We start from the raw sequence: 13,040 nt of genomic DNA on the forward strand, positions 1-13,040 counted from the left end.
ACAACTGCAATAGACAGCAGTTACATAGAAAACTGTGGTGCATAGGCGTGTTTATTTGAATGCATACCTGTTCTTTATTAATTCTATAGTTTTAGTCAACATTTTTCATTTTTTTAAATAATGCACATACAGGTCTTAAAATATAAGCACAGTTCTGTAAATCATATTGTGCCAGTAAATCCCTTTGAATTAAATTATATAATTGACCAGATTTAGTGTGGTGTTAAAAAAGTAAAAATAAAGGTGTCTCTAGCCTCCATGTCTGTATTGGGACATCAAACTTTTAACTAAAAGCCAAATCTACTTCTATGCAGGGATTGATGTAATAGTTTTCTCATTTACCTAGTACCTATATATACATATATGTTGGCATAAGCTGTGTTTTGATTTATCTTTATTATTTTTTAGAAAAAAATTAAGTAACTGTGCTTGACCTTTATTAACAGATATCACCAAGGAGTGCAGATCTTTGAATTCCAAGGACATGAGAAAGATATGAATCTGTGGTGTGAGGACTCAAAAAGCTATTTCAGGGAATAGCATATTAGGAAGTGGAAAACACTTTAATCAATTAATCTGTATTTTTATACCATCATTAGCAACATCACAAGGCAATAGTTTGTACTGGAAATCCTTTACAACAAATATTTTCTGCTGGCCTGGAATCAAATCAAATATTGAGAAAAGAAAAGTGAGATTTTTTAAATGGAGTCATATTTAGTCTACTGTAACTGAAAAATCTGTTCAAATGGCACAGTCATAGTTTGGAACTCAATGTCCTGAAAAATGTAGTGAGACTTGTAAAGTATACAGCCACACCCATTTCTCTCTCCGAATTCTGGAGAACTTTGTGTTAGAAATACTTTTTCATTGTAAGCTATTCATGTGTCCAGCTTTGTATTTTAGAAATCTCACTTCTTTATCTGGGAACATTGGATATTTTGTATAGAAAAGTAATCTGTGGCCTTTTCCTAGGTAAAAAATAAATAAAATATATTGTCTTTTCAGCTGTCATATCTAACATAAGTCTCAGAGAATACTGCTTGGATTAGAGATTGTACAAAAGAGAACACAGTACTATTGAAAATTGACACTTGTCCCCATTCTGCATTATGCTGAAAGGGGTCATGCTATAGGCTTCAGCTTATGTTTTGAAGATCAAAACGTATTTTATGAACTTATTGTAATGTGCAAAAATAATATTGGTTGCATTTCTTTGAATATTTAAATGTACCATTAAGAAAATTTTACACATGAATTTATCCATTCATTTATTTTCTGAACCTGCTTATTTCAAGTTACTTTCATGAGGTGGACCCTACTGACTGCTTTAATGTAAGCTAAAAACCAACTATTTAAGGAGTATCAGTCTATTACTGGGGACTCTTTGATACCTATACCAATACAATTCAGAGTCATGAATCCACCTCCAATTTTGGGATGTGAAGGAAAAACAGACTTCCTCATTTAAAAATGCACATATAAACGAGGAGCATGTATAGTCTAAAGTCACAGAGGCCAAGTCTCATTAAGTTATAAAGCATAGCATCAAACAAATACAGTGTATATACACTGATCAGCCACAACATTTAAAACCACTGATAAGTGACCTGAATAACATTGATTATCTTGTTACAGTGGAGAGTGTGAAAGGGTAGGATATATTAGACAGCAAGTGAACAGTCAGTTCTTAAAAGTAGCATTTTGGAAGATGGAAAAATGGGCAAGCGTAAGGATTTAAGCAGCAAGGGCCAAACTGTAATGTCTAGACAATTGTGTCAGAACATCTCCAAAACAGCAGGTCTTGTGGGTGTTCCTGGCATGCAGTGGTTGGAACCTACCAAAAGTGGTCCAAGGAAGGACAACCAGAGGACAGATGAAAGGGTCATGGGCACCCAAAGCACACTGGGACATGAAATATAGTGAAGGCTAGCCCCTGTGGTTCGATCCCACAAAAGAACTACTATGGCATAAATTTCTGAAATACTTAATGCTGGCCATAAGAGAAAGGTTTCAGAACACAGAGTTCATCACAGCTTGCTTTGTGTTGGGATACACAGCCACAGACAGGTCAGAATGCCCATAATAACCCCTTGTCTACTGCCAAAACTGCCTACATTGGGTATGCCAGCTTCTGAACTAGACCATGCAGCAAAGGAGGAAGATGGTCTTGTCTGATGAATCATGTTTTCTTTTAGATCATGTGGACAGCTGAGTGTGTGTGCATTATTTATCTGGAGAAGAGATGGCAGCAGGATGTACTATGGGAAGAAGGAAAGCTGGCAGTGGCAGCGTGATGCTTTGGGTAATTGTCTGCTCAGACACCTTGGGTCCTGGCATTCATGTGGATGTTACTTTGACACATACCAACTACCTAAATATTGTTGCAGACCACAACAGCCTTTCTTGGCAACAGTATTCCCTGATGGCAGCTGCCTTTTTTAGCAGGATATTGTGTCCTGCCACAATGCACAAATTGACGGTTTGAGGAACATGACAAAGATTTAAAGGTGTTAACGTCCGTCCCAGTTCCCTAGATCTCAATCTAAACATCACAATTTAAAGGATCTGCTGCTAATGTCTTGGTGCCAGATACCTCAGGACACCTTTAGAGGTCTTGTGGAGGCCGTGCTTTAACGGGTCAGAGCTGATTTGGTGGCACAAGAGGGACCTTCACAATATTAGGCAGGTGGTTTTAATGTTGAGGCTGATCAGTGTGTGTATGTGTGTGAGTAAGAAAACAGACAAACAGATTAAGGGTTGGGGATTCCGTCCCTGTATACTGTAAATAACAGCAACAGTAGACAGTATTCTGAATAATGGTCAGGTTTGTAAAGTACAATCGATAGAGAATGGTGGTAACACGGAAGTATTTATGAGGTGGGAACAGAAGTAGGAATGCTGGGAGGATGATGTGGAGGATCTTGGGACAGTGGTGAAGTCATCTGTAAGGAACCAGAGGTGAATTCACAACATGGAAGCGGCTCGGACGTCTGGACGAGGTTTCTGAAACGAATTCAAGGTGTTGTGTTTTTTTGTTGTTCGTCTTTCCTGTTAAAATTAAGAGAGAGGCGTTATCACGTTGTCTTAGTCCCCTGTCTTGTGGTTTTGCGTGGCTCGTCAGGTCCTTTAGCTGCCCCCTAATCACACATGTGTGATAATATTTATATACACACATTTGTGTATGTGTGATATGTAGGGTTACTGGCCTTGCTGATTGGAAATAAGCACCAGTGGTATTGGCCGCACTTTAAAAAGATCAAAGGAGCCAGAGTCCAGGTAAATCAAGAAATCCATAGGATCTCATCTTAATACAATCTAAGTAGGAAGGAGTAATCCACCACTTACTTCACAGGACATGATTATGCTGGAGGCTTTTACTTATATTGTAAGAGGTAGAGTCCTCATGCATTTTTCACCTTTACACTAACATTAATGTCTAAGTAAGTCCAGGGAATAATGGGGAGGTTCAAAACTTGGAACAGGGAAATGCCAAATTGTGCAAGAATTATCTTATGAACCTTTAGTTTGGGCACAATGTTTTCAAAGAGGCTCCGCTAAAACGTGACAACAGACCTTTTTAGTTAATCCATGTAAATCCATGATTTAAGTGCTACACTAAAGGTTTTAATACTTTTAAATCTGTCACCCTCTTCCACCTTTGATTGGATTGAAAGTATGTTTTATTGTGTTTTGGGTGAGGAATGCACCCACAGCATGCTCTATATGCCATTTAATTTTATTTTGTCATGAGTGTAATGCCGTGATGCTAGCTTTAATGTACAATATGCTGCCCTTTTTAATTATGTCAAGCTTGTGATACAGTGCTGGGATTGAAGAATGGAGGCACCCCTTCCTCTTTGACCTCTTACGTTTTCTGAGCTAAAAGCAGATGAGGCCTAAAAGGTTTACATGCAGCATCCTTTTGTGCTCTCCATATGGGCACAGCAGCACACTTTGCTTTAATGTATGGTCCACCCTTCTTGTGTTCTGATTGTTACGTTTATTCTGAGCCTGGGAGGTCCCAGGTTATTATGATCTTACTAATGCCATGTAGTTAAATGCCTGTTGAACAGTCATTTTAACACCGTTTATATTCTCTCTTTCTTTTTCTTACTCTCTCTCTTTCTCTCCGCCTCTCCTTGTCATCTCCCCTCCCCCATTCTTTCTCTCTCTCTCTCTCTCTCTCTCTCTTTTTCTGTCTCTCTGCTTCTGTGTAGCAGCAGCTGGGAAACAAACAGCTGGCTTTCCAACAGCAGCTTATTCAGATGCAGCAGCTCCAACAGCAACACCTGCTCAACCTGCAGAGGCAAGGCCTGGTGAGCCTACAACCCAGTCAGGGCGCCATGCCCATGCAGACGCTCCAGCAAGGTAGGCCAGCAGGCGGGTTTTTGGGCCTGGGCCTATATGCACCCAGCTCTGCCAGCATTTCTTCCTGCCCATCATGTGTGCTTATTTATAATGCCTGGTTTTCAAAATAGTTATTAGAATACTACAGTGTGTGAAGAATATATTGTAAATACAGACGAGGGAGTTTCATGGTAGGAAGTGTACAGATAATAAAACAAAAGTGTTGAAACAGGCTCTGGTGTATCTTGGTCTGACTACAGCATCCACTTCAATACTCAATGATGACTCCACAGCTTCATCTCTTGCCTGAAGCATCCTACATGTCGTTTGTCATCTTGACACTGTGTCAGAGTGAATGTGAGGTCTCCCTGAATTATTCCAAAGGACAGCTGAAGACAAAACACCATAAACATTTGTTTTGTAACAACCCTGAAATTCTGCACATTGTCTTCTTGAAAACACAAGTCCAAACAATAAAGCTTTATACATCAGTGTAATCAAACAACTGACCATAGCAGAGAAGGAAGGTATGTGCACGAAACCATCAGTCATTGCAGAAACATCTCCAAACTTGATTTGAGTTCAGGTACTTTTTGTGAGGGTAGTACAGTATAACAGCTAAGGCACAGAACTACAAATTGCAAGGTTATCAGTACAGTCCACACTACTGAGTACTGAGTTATACCTGTTACTTGTGCATTAAAATTCACATTGACGTGGGTCATATTAAAAAGCTAAAATGTGTACAGAAAGTTTTTTAAAAACCTGGTTTCTTGACACTATACACAGCTATCTGTCTGTTCTTGTGTAAGACCAATCACAGCCAGCCCCTTTCAGAACACACTAACTGCCTGGTCAAGTTAACACGTTAAATTAAAAAAATAAAAATATAAGAATAAACTCTGCCGAATATATATTATATTAACACATTTGCAAGTAATGCCGACTTGCTTATGTAACCTAGTGGTTAATTGGATAGGTGGTTGCCCTTCATTTTCCACTAGGGTTATGAAGAACACAACTTTTAAAAATTGCTTACCAAGCAAAAAGGCAATATTTTTGAAAACACAGTTTAGTTTATATTATATTTTGAATTTGCAGCTTGTGTCATAACTAGTTTGTTAGTAGCTAACTAAACTTACCTCTCAAATACAGATAATAAAAAAAATTTAAAAACAGCATTCCTTCTGTTCCACTCCTTAGTATCTTTGTGTGTCTCTCCTATCTCTATCGTGTTCAAATAAGGCTACAGTATTTCTTAGACACCATCATTTTGAGGCATCCTGCTTGCTTCCTGTCTTCTTCTTAACTACCACCCATAGTAGATCTCCCCACCCTACACACTATTACTTATTGTAAAAACATCATTTATATTCTTGCGGATACATTCCATCTTTGAATGAGATTTGGGTTGTGCCTTGTTAATATTTAGCTACCCAAACATTGCTTGGTAAGGTATTGTTTCTTTTCTTTGTAGTGCTCCATTTTGACTCAGTTTTTATGAAAATACAAAACGTCCTAATCAGGATTTAAACTTTTTACACCTAAACTATCATATCATCATATTCACCACAGAGCAACCATAGCTAGACTGAATCAGCAGAACTAGACTAGGGCTGTCAGTTTGTATTTTGCTATTTGAATGTAATTCAGATTTATTGGAAAAAAAGTCTTATTCAACGTAAAAGATGACATTCAGTTGCAAAAGTATGGTTTCTTTACCTGCACTGACATGGCTTTTAGTTACTCCATACTCACTGTTCAAAAGCTGCAGTATTTGTCAGATTTGATTTTGCACTTCACTTAAATGATCAGCCTTTTTGTTATTTTGAATGGTTACTTTGTTGTCCTTATTAGTAAAACTTACTGCTAGAACCTTTCAATCCCTCAAGTTTACTTGGACCAGTTTTTCTAAATGCTTTTCCAGTGCCCTGAAAATAAAATGTCTCTGTCCCATTCATTCATATACCTGAGATCTCTTAACTATTGTTAAATGCTAAGACCTTCTTCAAATAAAGATCTAAGACCTTCACCAAATAAAGATCAATCTATCTATCTATCTATCTATCTATCTATCTATCTATCTATCTATCTATCTATCTATCTATCTATCTATCTATCTATCTATCTATCTATCTATCTATCTATCTATCTATCTATCTATCATTAAAGCAAATAGAAAGTAACCTTCATAATTCTGACTTTACTTTCATTACAATGCTTTAATATTCACACTTTAAAGATCCAACATGCTGTGTCCTATGATTAGCTTCTGTCATATGTGGCATGTGTAACACATCATGCCTAAAACAATGTGGTGTAATTAAAAATATTAAGGCCACCTGTATTAAAATATTGCTGTATTTTTAAAGGAGAAAAAAAAGTAGACAGATTTTTTTGGACCCTGACTTGATAGCCACACAGTAGCCACTTATCCAGGTGAGTTCATTGATACTGACAGGCTTTTTATTGTGCCCATTGTACACCCCCAAAATAATAAAATAAGCCTGCCTTCAACCTGCCTGATTCTTGCATGCTCTTTCACTTTGCTTGCTATTCTCTCTCTATCTTGATCTTACTAACTGACTCAGATTCATTGTGATCTTTGTCAAGGAAATGAGTCATAAAGACAGCCAAAAAAGGAGCTTCACCCCTTAGAAGACACATGTAAGGGGTTCTTCAAGGTGACTCTGCAAATCACAAAGTGCTTATGACAATGTTGCTTGGGTCTTGTAGCACTCAGCTGGTGTCCCAGCACTGCAAATATTATGTGATGTGTATCTGAATAACAGTTGCCTGACTATCACTTGATTTTTTTTTTGTTTTTAGCTGCTGTTGTTTGCTCTTGCTAAGTGATCATTATTACAATAATAAACTATAACATTTTTTTAAATATACATACTCTTGTATGTATGTGTGTGTATATATATATATATATATATATATATATATATATATATATATATATATATATATATATATATATAGTGAACGCTGGCCCGGACACACACAGGCGGACATCGTAAGTTCACCCAACACACGTTTATTTACAATTAGTGCACTTCCCAGTGCCTCCAGCACCGTTCCCCCAATGTCCAGGGCACACAGTCAAATTGCCTCTCTGGCCGCCTCAAATCCTCTCTCCAGCACCGTCTCTCTTCCACCCGACTTCCGCCAATGACTGGAGGGAGGCAGCCCCTTAAATAGGAACCCGGATGGGCTCCAGCTGCTTCCCGGCACTCCTCTGAAGACACGCCCCAGTGTGGCGGAAATGCCGGCTGTGCACCCGGAAGCCCTCCGGGTGTCCCCTGTCTTCTTCCCCAGCACTTCCTGGTGTGGCGGAAGTGCTGGGCTCCAGACTTATATATATATATATATATGAAAATTATTAACCTACAGAGGGCTGAATTCAAAGACACCCCTAAAATCAGAGAGAAAAAATGATCCGGCAGGCTAGTCCATTTTGCTGAAATTTCATTGCAGCAACTCAAAATTGTACTCAGTAGTTTGCATGGGCCACACATCCTTGTATGCATGCCTGACAACATTGGGGCAGGCTCCTAATGAGACAATGGATGGTGTCCTGGGAGATCTCCTCCCAGATCTGGACCAGGACATCACTGACCTCCTGGACAGTCTGAGGTGCAACCTGGTGGCGTCAGATGGACCGAAACATAGTGTTCAAATAGGTCAGGCAAGTGAGGGGGCCAGTCAATGGTATCAATTCCTTCATCCTTCAGGAACTGCCTGCATACTCTCGCCACATGAGGCTGGGCATTGTCGTGCACCTGGAGGAACCCAGGACCAACTGCACCAGCATGGGGTCTGACAATGGGTTCAAGGATTTCATCCCAATACCTAATGGCAGTCAAGATCGCCATTGTCTAGCCTGTAGAGATCTGTGTGTCCCCCCATGGATGTGCCTCCCCAGACCATCACTGACCCATCACTAAACCGGTCATGCTGAACGATGTTACAGGCAGCATAGCATTCTCCACGGCTTCTCCAGATCCTTTCATGTCTGTCACATGTGCTCAGGGTGAACCTGCTCTCATCTGTGAAAAGCACAGGGCGCCAGTGGTGGACCTGCCAATTCTGGTATTCTATGGCAAATACCAGTCGGGCTTCACAGTGCCGGGAACTGAGCATAGTGTCCACAAGAGGATGTCGGGCCCTGAGGCCACCCCCATGAAGTCTGTTTCTGATTGTTTGGTCAGAGACATTCACACCAGTTACCTGCTGGAGGTCATTTTGTAGGGCTCTGGCAGTGCTCATCCTGTTCCTCTTTGCCCAAATTGGTTAAAATTGGTTAAAATCTAATTGGTTAAAGAACTTCTTGGCCCTGTCCAGCTCTCCTAGAGTCATTGCCTGTCTCCTGTAATCTCCTCAATGCCCTTGAGACTGTGCTGGGGGACACAGCAAACCTTCTGGCAATGGCACATATTGATGTGCCATCCTGGAGAAGTTGGACTACCTGTGAAACCTCTGTAGGGTCCAGGTATCACCTCATACTACCAGTAGTGACACTGACCATAGCCAAATGCAAAAACTAGTGAAAGAACAGTCAGAAAAGATGAGGATGGAAAAATGTCAGTGGCCTCCACCTGTTAAACCATTCTTGTTTTGGGGGCCATCTCATTGTTGCCCCTCTAGTGCACCTGTTGTTAATTTCATTAGCACCAAAGGAGCTAAAACTGATTAACAACCCCCTCTGCTACTTAACTAACCAGATCAATAGCCCAGAAGTTTCATTGACTTGATGCTATACTCTGATTCAAAATTGTTCCTTTAATTGTGGAGCATTATATACAGTATATACACACACAAGGTCTGTCTGAAAAGTATCCAGCCATGTAATATGAAAAATAGATACATTTATTGAAGAAGTTACAAGATACAAGAAACATTGTACATAAGATAATGACACTTCAGTCCCCTTCAAAGCAGACACCTTGGGACCTCACACAGTTCTCCTAATGTATCTTGCACTGTTCAAAACACTCTGCAAAGTCCTTTGTTTGAACCGCTATCAGCTGTCTCGTCATGTTTTCCTGAATCTTATCATCAGTCTAAAATCTCTTCCCTTTCAAAGGTGATTTTAGTTTCAGGAATAGCTAGAAGTTGCAGGGTGCCAAATCTAGGCTGTTGGGGAGACCATCTTTGAAGCGTTTGTGCCACACTTTTATTTGTGATGCACTCATTGCATCGTCCCTGAAAGCCTTCTGAATTATCCAAATATTTTCCGCGGATGAATGTTCAAGCTTAACGCAAAAACCGATGCAGATTCGTCACTGTACTCAGTCATTTTGAATGCGACAGCCACACAGTACACATGCTTTCTCAAGGGCCTGTAGTGCCCACAGTTAATAGTCCTGTGAAGTTGTCGTTGTTCACGCATGCACATTCCAGTCCACTCTCCTTGGCTTCCAGGTTACATCGATGCCACACAAACCGTTCTCATTATATTCAGATTGTAAAAAGATAAAAGATACTCAATTGGTTATTTTTTGCAGAATGAAATCATTTGAGTAATATGTTAAACTTGACTCACATTAGGAAAGTGTTGTCTGCTAAATTCTTGTTGGTTGATGGGGGTAGTATGAGTAGGTTTATTTTGAAATTTATAGCATACTTGTTCGGATTGTTAAGCGTGGCATCTGTCAGCTAGCTGTATTACCTTTACCTGCCAGTGCCAGAGATATTAGAGAAACTACATAGGTTTTAGTTTTCAGTGAAGCATTTCTTGTGCCTAAACTCTGTTGATAAAATACTAAGAATGAAATTGAGTTTGTCTAAATGTGTATATAATAATAAATAAGGAATTTTTACCATCTGCGTAGAGAATGCCACTTCATTGCAGGGCAGCACTATTACATGTCATTTTTTAATTCTTTTTTTTTTTTTTTGCACTGTAGGTATGGTACAGTAAAGCTGAAGAAAGAGGCATATGATTTGAAGTCTATCGGTTATTTTACATGAGAGAATTCAAACAATAGATAAGATGGGGGTTCTTTTAGATATCAAACAGAGATCAATGCACCAAGAAACCAAAGTTTCAAAGAAAGGAATTTAACTTTTTAGACAGCTGTACACTTTGGCTTTAGCTCCCTAGCTCTGATTATGTCATTTTTCCAGAGGCCACAAGGAACAATAAACATTGGTCCCTTGAAATACAGAGTAAATCCCAGGACCGGCACCAGTGGAATTTCCCCCTTTTTCCAATGAATGAAAAGTCCCATTATGGCAAACCAGCCAACCATATACGTTTTTCTGACTAGTCATGCTTACAGAGCAAAAGGCATGGGACCAATTCTGATTCATTCATTATCCTTCAAGCTTTAGATTCATTCTATTGGCCAGCAAGAGGAGGAGCCAGCAAATCTGATCCCCAGTCTTTAAAACAAGAAAAGGAAGGAAAAGTATTACTGTATATATAATTTAATAATACGAATATTACTCACTGATTGGTTGGGAGGTTTTGATATCTGATTTGTTAAGCATTCTTGGAAACCTGTATGTCTTCCAGCTGTTGCCAGAGGCTGTATCATAAAATTAGAAACTGGGCACAGCATCAAGACTTGGAGGCATGCCACATGAAAAATGGGCCCTTGGGCCTGTTGTTATGCAATACCTGAAATTAGACAGCTGGCAAAAGAGAAGGGTAAACCTCTGTATTTGCCCTTCTTCTGATAATAAAATCTTTTATGTATTGATACAGACACATCAGATGCCATTTATGGGAACATTGTGAACAAAAGGAACCACTAACATTTAAATTCTTTGTGTTGGTTTTCAAAAGTCAAAATTTAAAATTCTGGGGCAGCCATTATATTGCTTAATTAGTTAATCAAGGTTTAAACTGTACTTTTCATACAGAACAATGCTCACCTACACTTGGCATGAACAGTGCATCACAGTTTTAATAGAGAATGTGTTGCAGCTGAAATGCAGACAGATGAAGCAATGTACTAATATTTGGACAATGAGTCACTCTTGGCAAATGAACATGCAGGTTTGCATCTATATCAATATCTGGCCACCTGGTGTCACTTGGTCTGTCTTCCATACAAGGAATTTCTGCTTCATTTTGTTACCTGACATCAATTGTTAATATCCCCTCATATTTATTCACTTGTTGCCATCATTACATAGTTATAAATTTGACAACCTTCAAAATCTAAATCGTCTTTATCTATTAAGGGTTTTGTGAAAGCCAGATAGATCATTTTACAGGAGTAACTGCTTTCACAATTTAGGTTGAGATGATCTGTCTTAATTCTGGCAGTTGCCAATTATGTAAAGTACAACTTCTATTTTAAATTAAGTGGACATTTAAGTTGATGATATTGCAAGCCACCCCCTCAACTACATTTGAACAGCGTACCAGTTATGTAAGGGAGCCAGAATTTACCCAAGCTGCAGGATCACTGGACTTGGTTATGACTTGGTTCTATCTCATAGCACATACAGCACACACTCATCTGTAGCCCATTTATTATTACTACAAACTCTGTGCAGAAAGGACCCCAAACAGAATTGCTTATGTAGTGTTATACATAAGGTGGCAAGCACTAGGAGTAAAAGGATCCAACATACTGGATTTTTGCCAGTAAACCCCTGGTCAATATTATTTTCCCTCTCCCTGCTGTTAGAGATTCAGAAGACACAATCCAAAAAAAAAACAAACCTGCAGGATTTCTTTGTTCTGTTCTCTGGCTGTCTTTCTACTCTCCTACCACTCTTATCTTTCTCCATGCAGATCATTCTCCCATCTTTTCACTCTCATTTCCCTTTTTATGCAATGCTCAAGAGACTGCATGCCCAGTTGCCCTTGTAGTTCAGTCACTGACCTTATCAATTGACAATGGGTTCAACTAGCTGCACACCTTACATTATAAACTGTACTTAAAAATGGCCTGCTTGTTAAGAAAAACTTTTGTGGAGTGCTAATTTTGAAATCACACAGTTTCTGGGCATGTAGTTTTGCTTGTTTACATATTTTATACTTAGAGGTCTGAATAAAAATGCAACATAAAGATAAAATATTTTAATTTCTTGAGGGGTGTTACTCTTGCAAAGAGACTCATCAGCCTGAGGGTGGACTCAGGGCTTAAAGGAACCAAGATCTTATAGGTATAGCAACACAAAAGGGGGCTGTTGTAGAGGGAATCCATTGGGTGGATCATGGTGCACAGATACAGAAACCGTATTTGATGTACTGTATATATAAACCTGTTGCTTTGATATATTATGAAGGCATTGATCTTAATCTTTTATAAAAAATATCAATATGTTCTTGTGCTCTTAATGTTAATCATAAGCAAGGAAATGCAAACTGTTGCTTTCCATTTAGTTTTTTTCTTTTCCCCAGGTGTTTTGGACTAGCAACATTAGTTATAGTAAAGTTATGTAAAGATGGGGAAGCTAATTTCTCTGTGTGTGTCAAACAGCTGGAAATTTATATTAAAAAAAAAACACTCAACAGTTGGCCCCTGATTCTGAGAGGCAGTAGTGCTGACCACTACACAACTTTGGTGCTTTTTATCAAATATAAAAATTATTTACCTGTATATTTCTAGGGTACAGTATGTGTGTTTTCATTCTTTTACTATTTATATATTGTGTTATTCATTATAATTTGAGGAAATAGTACAAAATGAAAATAAACTAAAATAAATACCTAAGTAAAA

The 13,040-nt window shown here is 38.8% G+C and overlaps 1 protein-coding gene across 4 annotated transcripts in view; it reads left to right on the plus strand.

Annotated features, from left to right (window-relative positions):
• foxp4 (forkhead box P4) overlaps positions 1–13,040 on the plus strand; it is a 244,257-nt gene that overhangs the window by 165,812 nt on the left and 65,405 nt on the right. For 3 of the 4 annotated variants that reach the window (XM_039749164.1, XM_039749166.1, XM_039749165.1), the window contains exon 6: positions 4,221–4,371. In XM_039749164.1, coding sequence (XP_039605098.1) covers positions 4,221–4,371 — 151 coding nt within the window. The remainder of the gene's footprint in view (positions 1–4,220; positions 4,372–13,040) is intronic. The other variant, XM_039749167.1, reaches the window with a different exon arrangement.

This window comes from Polypterus senegalus, chromosome 3 (genome assembly GCF_016835505.1).
Source record: "Polypterus senegalus isolate Bchr_013 chromosome 3, ASM1683550v1, whole genome shotgun sequence".
In the NCBI taxonomy this organism is placed as follows: Eukaryota; Metazoa; Chordata; class Cladistia; order Polypteriformes; family Polypteridae; genus Polypterus; species Polypterus senegalus.